At 42.3% G+C, this 16,535-nt stretch overlaps 1 protein-coding gene across 1 annotated transcript; it reads left to right on the forward strand.

Annotated features, from left to right (window-relative positions):
* Positions 1 to 3,988: 3,988 nt before the first annotated feature.
* On the forward strand, positions 3,989 to 16,054 carry gc2 (guanylyl cyclase 2). Its single transcript, XM_041779789.1, has 22 exons — positions 3,989 to 4,180; positions 6,983 to 7,111; positions 7,214 to 7,393; positions 7,496 to 7,613; positions 7,726 to 8,027; positions 8,109 to 8,240; positions 8,495 to 8,598; positions 9,156 to 9,274; positions 9,362 to 9,446; positions 9,556 to 9,652; positions 11,369 to 11,491; positions 11,879 to 11,959; positions 12,050 to 12,226; positions 12,341 to 12,497; positions 12,573 to 12,725; positions 14,430 to 14,578; positions 14,725 to 14,888; positions 14,977 to 15,169; positions 15,240 to 15,414; positions 15,569 to 15,667; positions 15,787 to 15,881; positions 15,965 to 16,054. The coding sequence occupies exons 1-22, from the start codon at positions 3,989 to 3,991 to the stop codon at positions 16,052 to 16,054; spliced, it is 3,114 nt and encodes a 1,037-aa protein (XP_041635723.1).
* Positions 16,055 to 16,535: the final 481 nt, after the last annotated feature.

Below are 16,535 nucleotides of genomic sequence, written 5' to 3' on the forward strand. Positions count from 1 at the left end.
ATTAGACCACCTGTCATATTTGTCTCAAAGACCATCCAGCATCATGAAGTGCTTTAATGCGGACTCTTTCATTCTCAGTGAGCTCTCCACGTTTTACCATTTTGAACAGGAAGGAGGAATTTCAAACTGAATTCACCCAAATTATATGTTTAGCACATTTAAAACAACTTCAGTAGACCAAAGTGCTTTACTATAGTGAAGCACTTTGGTCTACTGAAGTTGTTTTAAATGTGCTATACAAATAAACTTGAAGTGAATTGAATTGAACATCAGATGCACCTAGCTGTCGCGCCGAACAGGAAGGCATCCATCTCATAGTGCAATCGCAGAGTCCTTGGCAGCTTGTTCAGCACTTTCGAGAGGAACCAGGATTTCATCCAGCATTTCGCAATTGACTGTAGCCGCTGCTCTGCGACCTGCTTGAATGCCCATCTCATAGACTTGTCAGACAGTGCTTGCACCGCCTGTGAGAATGGCGCCAGCTTCAGAGTTAAACTCAGACACGAACCCTCTCATGAATTCAACGAGATTAGGGAATTTGCCTGCTTGGAACAGGGATGCTTCCGGGAGTTCTGGGAATCTTACATAGGGTTGAAAATCCCCCAGTGCAAAATAAGCAAAGCACGCCTCTTTATATCTGTTCTGTTCAGGTCACTGATGAACAAGCCAAAAGTAAGCCCTGGCAAGAGGTTGGCAATAAATAGGTCTCGAATTAACATGAACATGGCAATGCCTGGAGATAGAGTGATAGATGTTCCACAATCTTCATCCATGGCTCTGCATGCTCGAGCTTCACGCTAAGAGAGAGTCCTACTACAACCCATCTGATTGTCATAGACGCTCTTATGATGCGAGCCAGAACATCCATTGCAGGTCCACTGATGAGAAAGCTCTGATCCACATTAGCCGAGGAACCTTCAATCACGTGCCTGATACGCGTTAGCACGTTTGTGATGGATGATCCATGACACTGCTTTATGCGCGAGTGTAAAAACAAATGTGCAGACTACAGACAGCACATTGAGTCATCGTGTGTCTATCAAAGATCATGGGGTTCTGAGGACAAGTCAGTTGCCCAGTGCGGTATGCTACGACTGCAGTCATTGTAACCTGAGCCACTTGCCCTGCAACGATAAGTACTCTGCCTAGCGCTAGAGGGACCGGATCCAATGGACACTGCATTTTCTCACTAAGCCCTCATAAGAACTGCCTCTAGATCAGGGGCAAGTCAGGATGATCGTGACAAGCGGGGTCAACGTAGAAGAAGGCCTTCTCCTTCACATGAAAAGTTGTTTTGGCGACGTCGCCTTCTTTAACTGACCGCTTCTTGGCAGCGGACAAGGCCAACCTGCCAAGCGGCATTTGTGGGCTGGGATTCATGTTGATGCTGGCAAAGGAACTCACATGCTAGCTCTAGAACTGTAGAAGTAACTTTAAGTGCTCTTTAATATATTTTTAAGATTACTGCAAAACCCTTTGGAGAAGTTAAAAAAAAATCCTGAATCAGATAATAAAATCAACATCAAACAACCAGAATGGAAAGTTTACCCTGCAGAAATCTGCCACATTGTGAAACAGCATCTATGCTTTCATTGCGCTCTACACTGCAGGACTCACTTAGACCAGAGGAGGTCTAGATCTGCGTTGTGCTGCCCTCTGCTGTCGCCCTGTGGGAGATACACTGAAAAAGGAAAGGTGAACAGTATGGTTCAAAAATAAAGTAGTGGGGGTTTGGTAGAGACCAGTCTATACCGACACAGCTGACATCTGTGAAAATAAAGTTCTTCATATTTGTCTGTTTTTAAATTTAGAGGTGTAATAGCTGGAGTGATGAAAGATTTCTTCATTCTGTTGGATTTAGTCGTTGGTGATATGAATCTCCCGCTCAGGAAGCTGTATGAGCCGTAGATGTTACTCTCACTGAAAAGGTTAGAGACGGATCAGGTAATCTCATACCAATAATTTTACAGGCAACCTTAACAATATATTCTAGCCTCTTTTATCATCTAATAAGGGGCTAAGGTCAGGCCAGATTCATGGAGTAATCAAACATTGTCATTAGTTTGCTGCACACCCCATGGAAGTGTAGTCTCTACATCAGTAGATATAAATTACTAATGATAAACAGGCAAACCACCATTACAGACTATCTGTGCTCATAGTTATACAGACCAGCAATGCTGCATGTTAACTGTGAAGTAATTCTAACATTTTCCAAGAAGAAACTGGAAGCAAAAAGCTGTAGTGAAAATGAAAATATTGATTTTAATCCACGTCACTCAGTTTATAACTATAGCGGTCCTGATTGGATTTGACATAATCTGACAGGACAGGTCACAGGCTCGATGTAGGTCATCTAATATGCATGTGTGCCGGAGGTTACCTGCAACAACTCAGTTACTCCAATGTACCTTTATAATTAATAAGAGATGGAGAGGTAAATATAGTAGATTTGTTTGGATGTTAATGCAACTGATGTGATTCGTTGGCAAGAAGACTAGACCGTCTCGTCACTCCATGGTAAGTCTGCATCCATATAATCTCTAAAGGACACCTGGAAAGAAGGACAGATGAGTTCAAATCTTTTTGAAATGCACCAGGCTTTCAAGTCAATGTAATTTTAACTTAAAATGCTGACGTATTATTTTAACAGCACTTCTGAAATTTGGTGTAGTACATTAGTTCTTGTATACTAAGTCTAGGACAACAATAATTTTGTTGATGATAATTTGTTTGTAGCATCACATAATAAATTATAATAACAGAAAAAGAACACAATAGTCTTAAAAAACACAATTTTATATGGCAATGTATTGTTAGAAAACCTGGAGGCAGCAATATTCCATTTGAACATCTCACAAGCCCCCCTTGATGCTTTGCAACCCCTACTCTTGGATCCACTGTTTTTGGTACACTATACTATAAAAAACATTTATGATACTTTAATACATTTTTACAATTATATACTGAAACTCTAACCTCTAACCACTCATAGACAGCTTTTGGGAAAGGGCAGAGCCTTTGAAAAAAACTTGGAGGGTGACTGGATGAATGTTCTCTCACATCTTTATGGGCCAATCAGAGTAACAAAACAGGTAACATAGCCGTTACCAAGGAGTAAACTCCATAGAGAACTCATAACGCAAACCATGGCAACTGTAGACATGTCGGTACACGACTTTGTCGTTTTTGAAAAGAAAACAACTCGCTGCTGTTCTTTGTTCTTCTTTTAACTAGGAAATGTCGTCAAGTTCTGATAAAACTAGCCCTTTAGCAGCATCCACACTAATCTCTTCCACCATAATTGCACCAGCCTCTTGTTGCTGCTTGCTTACGTCAAGACTCTACTGCACCTGAAAGTACTGCCCCTCATTCCTGATTGGTCCTGTCACTTTCTAACTGGGCCCAAACTGTTCAGACGGGAGCTTTGCAAGATGGATTCACCAGTGAGAAACGCGGAAACAGGCGCCTCCATCTGCTTTGCAAGGGTATTACTGTGTCTGACAGCAGAAGAACTGATTACTTTTAAGACTAAAGTCTTACATTAAAAACTTTATGACAGTCAAAGAGTGAACCGTTTATTTACTGAATTTGTCATATCACATTACAGTTGCATTTTCTCATTCCATAAAGTACAATAGTTATGGAGGTCAATTTATCCAATAATTCCCCCCAAAAATAAATATTACAAAAAGAAGACATACCTCATGTTTGCAACTCTGTCATCCAGTCGTGTTTTAAAAACCTGCCATAACAAAACTAAAGCAATCTCCAACTCAGTTTGCCAAACTACAATGCTATAGGTAAGAGTTACAATGTTGTCATACGTATCTTTATGTTGTTCCAGGGATAGAGTACCTTCCACCCACCCTACAGAAGTGCTCTGGTAGTGGTGAGCCTTCACGTGAAACCACAGCACCGTGCCTTCATGATCTTCCCTCAAACAAGGATGCAAACACAAGACAAAGCTCCAGTTCTCCTGGTCCTCATGGCCTTCTCATGTCTGTTGCCCTGCTCAACACAAGCAGCCTGGTTTCGGCTTGGAGTGGTGGGACCCTGGGGGTGTGATCCCCTCTTTGCCAAGGCCCTTCCCAGTGTAGCAGCACAGCTGGCCGTAAACCGCATCAACAAGGACCCGTCGCTATCCTATGCTGCAACTTTTGACTTCGTTGTGCTGCAGGTAAGTAACTGATGGTAGTTTTACCAGCAAGACGTGTAAATCAAAACCACTAATATAGAAGTCTGTGGTCATAAGGGTATTTTCTTACTTTCCTAGGGTCCTATGTTTCCAAAGTCCTTTGTTCCAAGGGTTCTATACAGCACAAAATTGATATGTGGCAAAGAATGCTATGTACTGAGTATTTTAGTCTCCCTAATTCTAAAGTTGGACTCTCCTTAGGGCTATTTACTGAGGCAACTTGTGTCCAAAATACCATGATCCCTAGATGCTAAGTTGCAGGTGTCCCATGTGTCAAGGTGCCTGTTTCCTTAGGGTACTGTCCCCCCTCTTAGGCACATAAGGTAAACATGGCACAGGATCTTGTGTCGCCTATGACCAGTTGTCAGAGCTCTAGATGTACTCTTAGAGTGCTTTGCCCCAAAGTACAAAGCAAAGTACTTTTTCAACAGTCTTAAATCTCAGGATCCTATGTTCTTAAAGTCAACAGTCATACGTCTCAGATATTCATGATACCAGGGTCTTAAATTCCTAAGAATATATATCCTAAAGGTCCTGTGTTCCTAAGGTCCCAAGTAATTGACCTATGGCTAAGCCACGCCCCCTCCACTCACTTGGACAAACAACGAACATTCACTGACAGACGCTATTGCAGTTGTCACAGTAGGAGACATTTCACTGGAGGCCATTGATGATTTTTGGAGACAGAAAGATCACATATCATCTAGAAGTCACCAAAAGGGTCTAAACTACGCATTGGAGGGATATATTAATCATTTTATGGTCGAGAAGGTTGATAAAAAGTTAAAAGCCAAAATTTACAAGTCCCAGTGCAAACGTGATAAACCTCATCTCGTTGCCATCACAATCTCAGACCACAAGATAGAGGATCAGCATCAAAGTGCCACTGAAGTTAAGGTTTTTGGCTCATAATATGACAAAAATGTAACGACCTTTTTACCATATTTACCAAGTGTGTCTCTGCGTTAGTTTGGTGCTACAGTTTTTACACTGAATCATTCAGCATAACGTCTGCCAACCTTTGTTATCTCGGCTTTTACAGATAAGTTCATGAAGCTAGGCTCCAGAAGTTAACGTAAGTTTAACTAGAGACCTTTGGACAACAGCTTACAATGATGCACGATCACCAAAGTACAAAAACTAGAACAAAAAAAAACAATGCCAACGAACTCCCAACAAACAACATGACATAACAAACAACGTAGCTAGGAGCTAACGTTAGGCTAACTTTAGCTAACATTAGAGATGTTAAAAATAACTATATTTCTTTCCAGCAAAGTCACAATATGTTGCCTCAAATACGATGTTGGCTTACCTTAGAACAGATGTTAATTTTATCCATGTTGAGTTGATGTTGTGGTCTACTGCAACACTTTTATCCAAAGACACTTTTCTCGGTTTAGATGTGGCTTAGGAAAGGGTAAAAAATACACTCCGTCACCCAGACTCTCAGGATACCTTGTTTTGGAGTCGCATGTACCTCATGAACACCGTTTGACCATTTTTAAACTTAAAATCTCAAAAAAACCTCATAAAACCGGACGAAAACTGACTTTCTCCCATTCATTTCAATGGATGTCTAGGCAGCCGATGTCCGAGTGTATTGGAGTGGTATACGCACTGTGATTGGCTCATCACGTTTGAGGGCGGGACTTAGCCATAGGTCAATTAGGGTGTCAGGAGTGCCAGGAATAACTTTATACCAAAATACCTACTTTCTCAGCAGCCTTACATCCCAGGATTCCAAACTGTCCTATGATCTCAGATACCCATGATACCAGGGTCCTAAGTTCCCAAGATCATATGCCATGAAGTCCTGTGTTCCTTAGGTCCCAGTGTCCAGGGAAATTAGGGTGCCATTTCCCAAGGTCATATGTTCTGGATGTTCCAAGTGCCAGGAATAACTCGTTACCAAAGCACCTACTTTCTCATCAGTCTTACATCTCAAGACCCTTTTTTCCAAACTGTCCTAATGTCTCAGATACCCATGATACCTGGGTCCTAAGTTCCCAGGATCATATGCCAGGAAGTCTCATGTTCCTTAGGTCCTATTGTCCCAAGGTCCAGAGAAATTAGGGTGCCATTTCCCAAAGTCATATGTCCCAAGTGCCAAGAAACACACTGTTACCAAAATACCTGCTTCATTAACAGTCTTACATCCCAGGATCTTATGTTCCTAAGGTCAAGTCTCCTATGGTCTAAGATTCCCATCACACCAGGGTCCTATGTTCAAAATCATATTCCCTGAGGTCCTGTGTTCTAAGGTACTATGGTCCCAAGGTCAAGAGTAATTAGGGTTCCATTTCCTAAGGTCATATGTTCCAGATATTCCAAGTGCCAAGAATCATTTGTTCCCAGTGTGTGTCCTATGTATCCACACTCTCCCTTCTCAGAAGTCCCAGGGCCTCAAGTTCCCAGTGCCTTTAAATTTCCCGGGGTCTTATTTGCCCATACTTTATATTTTGCTCGTCTTGGGTCCTATGATCTCAAGCTCATATGCCTTCAGGGTCCTATGCTCCTCGTTTTACATGACCTTTAAACTGTATTTTGCAACTATTATGGCTCTTACCATTGTGGGTAAAAGAAGTAGTATAAAGGATTGGGATTAGTTTCAGTTAAATGCTGTTCTGCTACAGTTGAGAAGTGGTCCAGCAGTGTGTGAGGAAAAATTTCATGCTGTCTTTGATTCTGTATGGGTTGTATTGATTATGGTTGAATGAAGTACGAACCAGTGGGTTCATGGATCTAATTATTGAGTTAACGAGTGGTTACTTCACTCTTTAGGAGCCGTGTGAAACATCAAGAGCACTCGAGACGTTCATCGGTTTCCACACCAAGGCCTCGGCGTATATCGGACTAGCAAACCCTGGCTACTGTGATGCTGCTTCAATGCTAAGCAAAGGCTGGAACAAAGTAAGGTACTTTATTAGTGATGGTATTTCAGATGGGTTTATATTTTGTGTGAGGCTGTATGTGTAATGGCATGCAATAGTTGTTTTCCTGTCCTTCTGCCAGGCACTGTTTTCTTGGGGGTGTGTTGGCTATGAACTGGATGATGTTCGGAACCACCCAACTTTTGCCTTCTCCATGCCAAGGCCCACCTTGGTGCTGCTCAGCATCATAAAGTACTTCAGGTGGGCCCACGTTGGCATCATCTCTTCTTCAGATGACATCTGGGTAGAGACAGCCACCAAGGTCTGTGCTGGTATTTTTTGGATATGCTTTTACGAAGAAATCTAAGGGGATTGTGCTCAAAATGTTTTACATTCCGTGCTGCTTTCTACCTGTCCTGTCCAGGTAGCTGATTCCCTGAGGAGCCATGGCCTGCCAGTCAAACTGGTAAGTTTTCTGGAGAACACGCCTCATGGCATAAGGCGAACTCTGGCTAAGATCCGCAAAATGAAAGAAATCAAAGGTAAGTGCCAGTTTATGTTTATGATATTCAAATGTAACTTTAAGGAATAATGGTGGCCCATTACTCCCTTGATATAAGACACATAATGGAATCATTTGATGTCTTGTCCTAGTTGCGATCCTCTGCATGCATTCTGCACTGATTGGTGGCGTAGTCCAGAAGCTGCTGTTGGAGACGGCGTATGACATGCAGATGATTGACGGCTCCTTGGTCTTCGTGCCCTATGACACCCTGCTCTACAGCATGCCCTACCACAATGTGTCCTACCCAGCTCTGAGGGGCAACAGCAAACTACTGCGGGCCTATGATGCTGTGCTAACCATCACCATCGACTCGCCACAGGCGTCGTTCTATGATGCCTACAGAGAGGCCATGGAAAGGCGAGAGGTGGCGAGGACTCTGAAGCCACAGCAGGTGATGTATCAAAGGGATTTGAGAGGAGGGTTGGTATACTGTTGAAATGCTAGCTGAAACCTCCCTTTGTTTGTTATGTAGGTGTCTCCTCTCTTTGGCACCATCTACAACTCCATCCTCTTTATGGCTCATGCTGCACATCGGGTCAGGGAATCTGGAGAGTGGATGTCTGGGGGAAACCTGGCAAGACGTACCAATAACCTGGCCTTCCAGGTACTGAGAGGATAGGAAATGATGTTAAGAAAACTCAGTTACAGGAAACTGGGAGGGGCAATACCTATAATCTTAGAAAATTTAGATTGTGGTGTGTCCCGAGCAAGATTGTTCCCTTGTAAATGTTTGATTGCTTTACTGAAATATTCCTGACCCAAGTAGATGACGTCTTAGATTAAAACTCAAGACTATGATTTCCCTGATAAAGTAACAAGACCAGTAGACCCAATGTAACTCAGTATTTTGTTTTGAAGGGTTTCAGCCATCCAATCAAAACAAACACTTCTGGAGAAGTTCTGCTTGACTACCTGATTCTGGACACAGATGGACTCTCCTGGGAGCTGAAACCAACATACAGGTACATGGGGTCAAGACTGTTCCCTTAATTTGATAAAAGTAGATCAGGTTGTCTTCAGGTTTCTTCTAGGAAAATGGAGGAAAATGCCAAGGAAAAATATGATCCAGGTCAAACTAGGATTCCCTGAATATGACCAAGTGTCCTCCAGGGTCCTGCTCCATCGGAGAAATCTGATATCGTGGCACTTGGATGCTATTTCAGTTGAATAGATGACAGAGATCTATGGGTGGGCCTTCCAGTGGATAAAACCAAAGGCAGTGACCACCGGTGTTACCATACACTGGAGAAAATCTGATCTACTGCCTCCTTGGATGCTCTTAAGAATGCCAGGAACAAATCAACCATCCAGAGAAGAAACCCAACTATAGTGCAAACTAGGTGTGCGTTCAATACTTTAAACCATTTCCACAGGACTCAACTTGATGTAGTGCAATTTGTGCTGCCCTACTCACCAAAAATAATTGTAATTCTATAGTCCATGAAAAATATACGGAAATAAAAAACAGAAAGCTATCTCAGGTGTTGCATTAATGAAATAATGTATTGTCTCATAACAGGATTGACATGGATGCCAGTATGGTGCACTTCCTTGGTCGAGACATCCACTTCCCACATGGCTATGGACCCAGAAAGGACTCGATGTGCTGGTTTACTCCTGGAGTCATCTGCTCAGGAGGTTAGGGACGCAAACTGTTTGGCTGTGGCAGTTTATACACTGTCCATACCTTTTTCATGTTTTCAATCAATCCTTTTTCTGTCCCAGGGGTGGACTTGTTCTCAGTCATCACCATGTTCCTCTGGGCCGTAGCGCTTTCTGTTTTTGCAGTGGCATTTATTTACTGCATCAGGTGAATAAAAGCCAGGATATCACCAATGTAAAAGATTTCAAGATCAAGACAATATCATTGCTACTTTATAATTTTCTAAACTGGCTGTCCCGTTTATCTTGTTGCTAAGGCGGCGAATCAATCAGATTCGTCTAGTCAGGGGTCCAAACAAGATTTTGCTGTCTCTGGATGATGTCACATTTATAAACCCATCAATCAGCAATAAGGTAAGGCCCTGTCCTAAAACTGAAATATTTAAAATCATATTTTAAAGTGAATATGGAAGAGGAGGTTGTTTTGAATTCATTTTGAGACACATCTTCAACTATAGGTTGCATGGCAGTGTATGTGGAAGTTTTTATTTAACCAGACAAACCCTTAACCTAGCCTAACCTAACCTGATCCAACCTAAACTTACCTAACATAACCTAACCTAACTTGACTTGGCCTAACCTAACTTTATGTACCTTACCAAACCCATCCTAACCTAATTTGACCCAACCTAAACTAACCTAACCTAACTGGACATAACCTTACCTGACCTAACCTAATCTGACCTGAACTAACCTGAATTAACCTTACCCAATACAACCTGATTTACCCTGATCTGAACTGGCCTAACCTAGCTTTACCTATCCTGACCCAACTTATTTTGTTCCAACCAAACTTTACCTAACCTGACCAGACCTAACCAAACCTGACCCAACCTAACCTGACCCAATCTAACCTTAACCCAATTTGACCCAGACCAGCTTAACCTAACCCTACCTTAACCTTACCTTACCTTACCAAACCTAACCTAAACTAAACTAAAATAACCTGCCCTTACCTGACACAACCTAACCTAGCCTAACCTTACCTTACCTGACTTAACCTAACCCAACCCAATCTAACCTGACTAAACCTGATCTGAACCAGTCTAACCTAGCTTTACCTAACATAACCCAACCTACCCTAATCTAACATAACTTTACCTGACCTGACCTGATCTGACCAGACCAAACCTTACCTAACCCAACCAAACCTGATCTGGCCCAACCTAGCTTAACCTAACCAAACCTGACGTGACCCAGCCTAACCAGACCCAACCCAATCTGACCCAACCTAACTTAACCTTACCTAAAATAATCTAGCCTAACCTGACCTAACCTAAACTAAATTGATGTAACCTGTCCCAACCTAGTTTAACCTAACCAAACCTAAGCTAACCTGACTCAGCCTAACCTAATTGAACCTAACCTAACATAACATAACCTTGTCTTAACCTAACCTGACCTGTCCTTACCTTACATGACCTAACATAACCTCAACTAACCTGGCCTGACCTGGACCAACCTAGCTTAACCTTACCAAACCTGACCTATGATAACCTATCTAACCTGGCCCACCCACTTGACCTAACCTAACCAAAAGTAACCCAACCTTACCTTACCTAGCTTAACCTAGCCCATCCTAATGTAACCAAACTTAATCCAGTCTAACCTGGCCTCAACCAATCTTTAACCTTACCAAACTTAACCTAATGTTGCCTTAACCTAACCCAGCCTGACCTAACTTTATCTAACCTTACCCTGCCTTAACCTAACCGAACCTAACCTAGCGTTACATAACCTAACCTAACATTGCCTTAAACTAATCTGACCTAACTTGCCTGATATAACTGTCCTGACCTGACCCAACCTAACCCTACACATGCCTTTTTACCTAACCTAGCGTAGCCAGTGCCTTGGGACCAAAACATTTTTTTGTAATTTTTTTAACTTGGCTTTTAATTTATACTAAGAGTGCAGTATTTTCCCAAACCTAACCTAGAGGACCAGCTCTTTTAGGCATCTGATTAAGACTTCATATATTTGATATTTTAATTGCCTTTTTGCCTCTCAGAGTACAGCACTCTTACTCAACCGAACTTCCCTCTGTCTTTTTAACTGGACTTCATATAGAAACTGAGTCTTGACAGCAGCAAGGCCAGTGGCATGAAGAGCATATCAGAGTGCAGCATTTTGTCACCAGTCTCCACCCAATCCCCGGCCACCTATGAGAACTCCAATGTTGTAATATATGAGGTAAGACGTGGATTTAATAAATTCTGTACAAGGATGGGAGAATGCCTTTTTTTTTTAACCCTTTAGTTTAGGTATTTCCCTCTCAGGCCTCTCAAAGTCATTCATAAGCACTCTACAGATATGGAAGCAACTGTACTGCTTTGATAAAGCATTAATTTCTGAACATATTTGTTTGTCCTGTCCCTGAGTTGACTCTAGACCCAGTCTTAATTCTGAACTATAGTTCTTGTTTAGCCTTTGCTTTACCTTTCCACCTACCGCCATTTTAAAAGGCTTGTAATTAATCTACAGTCTCTTTAAAAACATCCTAATAAGAGAAATAGAAGATGTTTTTCAGTCTTAATCCCTCAATTAGAGCTGACTTTTGCTTTTTTTTACCCTCTTCAGGGTGACTGGGCATGGTTGAAGAGACTTCCGGATGGGACATTCAGCAGCATCCATCCCAAAACCAGCCAAGTGTTTGAGCTGGTATGGGACATATTTCTGTGACACTGACCATGATAAATACAGCAGATATCAGAAATTTGGTATTTTAAGGTGCTGCTTCTTTGACTACAGATGAAGGACATGCGCCATGAGAATGTGAACCCCTTCCTGGGCTTCTTTCATGACTGCGGCGTGTTCGCCATTGTGACCGAGTTCTGCTCCAGAGGGAGTTTGGAGGACCTGCTGCTGAACGAGGACGTCAAACTCGACTGGATGTTCAAGTCATCTCTGCTACTGGATCTGATAAAGGCATGTTAGGAAACAGCTAGGCAGGAACAGCTTTATCATGTGGCGTTTGATGGATGCTTTGTCCCTGTTTAGCATGAATTTGGAAAAACTGGAGCTGTTCATTTTCTGTCTTAGGGGATGAAATACCTCCATCACCGTGGGGTGTCCCACAGTCGTCTGAAGTCCCGTAACTGTGTTGTCGATGGGCGTTTTGTCCTGAAGGTCACAGACTACGGCTACAATGAGGTTCTGGAGGCTCAGAGGTTCCCTTACGTTGAACCACCTGCAGAAGGTAAGGCAGTTGATTAGAGGGTTTACATTTGTTTGCCACTATGGCAGCGAATCAGTGAAGTTCTACGTGTTCTAGAGTTGCTGTGGACGGCACCAGAGATCCTGAGGATCTTTGGGCAGCCAGGTCTTCATGGTACCACAGCTGGTGACGTGTACAGCTTTTCAATCGTCATGCAGGAAGTGGTAATCAGAGGGCCTCCATTCTGTATGCTGGACCTGTCTGCTAACGGTAAGAGATCTCCTTCAAAACCCAATATTAAAGGGTAGTACTCTGGTTGGTTGTCTTTTTATGTCAGTTAAACCCAACCAAAAGTGTGTCGAACTTCCAGACAGATCTTCATTAAATCCAAACCCACACAAGCATGGCAATACAACTCTTCACCTTTAAATGATTAATTAGGCTAGGCTGGCATCTTACAGCAAAACTGATTGGATTCCAAGATGTATTTCCTTCAGTGCTAACATGACGTTTATATGTGGTTTAGACTGAGACTTTTGGGTAAAGACTGCCATGATTTTTTCTGAAAGAGAGCTTAAATGTTCACTTCAAAAATGGCTAAAAGTTAATGTCAAAACCTTTTACAGTGACACAGTTACAGCTGAATTTCTCCAGAATTAATAGCCAGTAAACCAGCTTCATGTGCAACTTGTGTTTTATGCTAGTTAGGAAGTGTTAGCACTGAAATATGAGTTATGTCGGATACCGTGTGAGCAAGTTAGCACTGGCGTTAGCATAAAATCTGAAAAAGCTGCTAGCATGGCTGTAAGTCTACGTTGTTTTGTATCAGAGACTGATTTTGGATGTCAAATTTTAACATGAAAATGATTGAAGAATTATTTTCCATCTGCAGGCTGCTTTTGCAACCCTCCTCCACCCCAGCTCCTCCATTATACTCTGACTTAAGGACTATGTACATAAAGTCAGTTTTTTTCATCCAAAGTTTTTGCACGTTAGTATAGAAAATCTCATGTGGTAATTATGATTGCACAATGATGCCAAAACTTTTTTCCTTCATTATTTTTCTTTAGAGAAGTTTGCTTCGTCATATTTTTTTTCACATCAGTGCAAATCATTTAGGGCTGAATCCGAATTTCTCTCCTTAACCCTCAATCTTAAGCCTCAGTCTCAAAATGTGCATTCCGGCGAAGTGTGAGGGCTGTCCTTATTCTCCCGAGAATAAAGTTGAGGGACGAGTTTGAGGGCTTTATCTCCCTCAATTTTGAGATGTTCCTGGAGCTCCCTTGGAATGAGCGTAATCACTCAAAGAAAGATGGCGGCGAATGCGGAGAAGGAATTGAGCTACAAATGTAAATTTCTTTGTTAATAGAGATGTAAAAATTATGAAAAGCACTCCAATATCTTAGTTTAATGTTATTTTATTGATTATTTGCCTTTTTGTAACGTAACATTTACTTTTATTTTTAACAATCGTAAGCCGGTAACTGTGCTGCTGTGGACAAGCCTACGAATTACAACTGGTGTTTGGCGTTAGCTAATGGCCGTGTTATACGGTGCCTTTCAGCTGAAAATGTCCGTGGTTGTGGTGTTTATTTATTATTATTATTAATAATATTATTATTATTTGGTTGAATATGAACAAGTTCTCCTTCTTCTTCTTCCTCTGAATCAACGGACTACGCAGTTTTGGTACATTACTGCCCTCTACAGTCTGAAATTGTAACTGCTTTCAAGGGGTGTCCCATTTCCCATTTCTAGGTCACGAGAAGGCCCTTACACTTGGTTTTGAGGGGCGAGTTAAGACTGAGGGTTGAGCTTGAGGGTAAGATTGAGGGTTAAGGGGATAATTGGGATTGCAGGGAATTGGGATGCAAGTTAGTGATGCACTGAGGCACACTCTAAAAGTGGATTTAACTATCACTAACTATGATTTAAGATTTACCTCCAACCATAGGTGATTTTTTTGTGTTTCAGACATTATAGAGAAGCTGCGCAAGCCTCCTCCACTGTGTCGTCCAGTGGTCAGTCCAGACTACGCTCCATTAGAGTGCATCCAGCTGATGAAACAGTGCTGGAGCGAGCAGCCGGACAAGAGACCCAGCTTTGAAGAGATCTTTGACCAGGTGGGCTACTTTCTGGGTTTCCATCTTACTGTCAGTATTCATTCAAAAGCTTCTAGCCTGGTCTTCAAACAAGTACACAATCTGTATATGTTGCTTCAATGATCAAACATCCTGTAATATCAGTACTTTATCTTACTTTGTCTAAGTTTAAGAACATTAACAAGGGCAAGAAAACAAACATCATAGACTCGATGCTGCGAATGCTGGAGCAGTACTCGTCTAACTTGGAGGAGCTGATCAGAGAGAGAACGGAGGAGCTGGAGATCGAGAAACAGAAGACGGAGAAGCTGCTGACACAGATGCTTCCTCCGTGAGTTTACTTTAAAAGCATGTACTGAACTCTTTATTTGGTCATGGTTTTATTCATAAATATGCAAATGCGTTACCTCTCTCCTCAGCTCTGTTGCCGAGGCCCTGAAAGTCGGAGGAACAGTTGAACCCGAGCATTTTGACAGTGTGTCTCTTTACTTCAGCGACATTGTCGGCTTCACCACCATCTCAGCCAACAGTGAACCCATCGAGGTTGTCGACCTGCTCAACGACCTTTACACGGTGTTTGACGCCATTATAGGAAACCATGATGTCTACAAGGTGCTGAACTTTTGAAATCTTTAATTCATGTCTACAGACTTTGAATGACACCTCATTTTGACTCATTCAGGTGGAGACGATAGGAGATGCTTACATGGTGGCGTCAGGTGTTCCCATCCGGAACGGGAACCGCCACGTTGCAGAGATAGCAAACATGGCACTGGACATCCTGAGCGCTGTGGGCACGTTCAAAATGAGACACATGCCTGATGTTCCTGTCAGGATACGGATAGGACTACACACAGGTGGGAAAAAAATACTTGGGCAACTTTCACAAAATGCTTATCACATATTTTAATGAACTTTGTCTCATCAAGAGAATAAAGTAAAAAAAAAACAGTAGGTTGTTTGAAGAGGTATGAAGCCAGTTAGAGAGATTCAAAACTCTTTGCCTTGCAGGTCCTTGTGTGGCTGGCGTGGTTGGTCTCACTATGCCCCGCTACTGTCTGTTTGGAGACACGGTGACCACAGCTTCTAGAATGGAGTCCAGCGGGCTGCGTAAGTGACCACCAAAGACTTTACAAAAACTTGTCCAGTGGCATGAATGAACACCACTATGATGTCTTTATTCTGTTTTCTTTACTCCTGTTCTGGTTCATGGTTTTGGATTCCTGCAGCCTACAGGATCCACGTCCATGAGAGCGTAGTAAAAGTCCTGATAGACCTTAACCAGGGCTACAAACTAGAGTTAAGAGGCAAGACCGAAGTCCAGGTACAAGCCGCCATCAGTCCATTGACTTTTCTGAATTTTTATGGCGTTCAGTCATGGAGTTCCTGACATTTTCTTTGTCTCAGGGGAAGCAAGTCGAGGAGACCTACTGGCTTGTTGGCAAGGAGGGCTTTACCAAACCTCTGCCTGTCCCTCCAGTGCTCAAATCTGGGTAGGAACACCATTTTTCAACCTGTTTTTAATCCTTTAATGTAAGTTCTGGCAGTGCGATGTTAAACTTTGCTGCTCATAATCACTCAATCTGTGTTGTACCCACACTCTTCACTTTGTCCCAACAGTCAAATGGCCCATGGTCTGCAGATGGCCGAGATCGCTCAGTACAAGAAACGGAAAGCTGAGAGACTGCAACAGGAGAAAAATGCAAAGAAGAAAAACTGAGGTTGAATTTCCTGTAATAAACAGTGAAAATATTACAGTTACTGACCTGACTCAACCTGCTGTTTCAGTTAGTTTGAGTGTATTTGCCTCTTAAAGTCAACCTTTTTCAAAGTTGAGGAAATAAACCAGTCTAGTAGCTCTAACACGGGGATCTGGGGCTTTTCTCACTCATTGAGTTCCATTCATTGTCTTGCCCATGTGGGCTCACGGGTGCTGGATCCGGTTTCTGCTGTCATTGGGTGAAAGTCAGGGAGTTAC

The sequence above is a fragment of the Cheilinus undulatus genome, linkage group 22 (genome assembly GCF_018320785.1).
Source record: "Cheilinus undulatus linkage group 22, ASM1832078v1, whole genome shotgun sequence".
Classification (NCBI taxonomy): domain Eukaryota; kingdom Metazoa; phylum Chordata; class Actinopteri; order Labriformes; family Labridae; genus Cheilinus; species Cheilinus undulatus.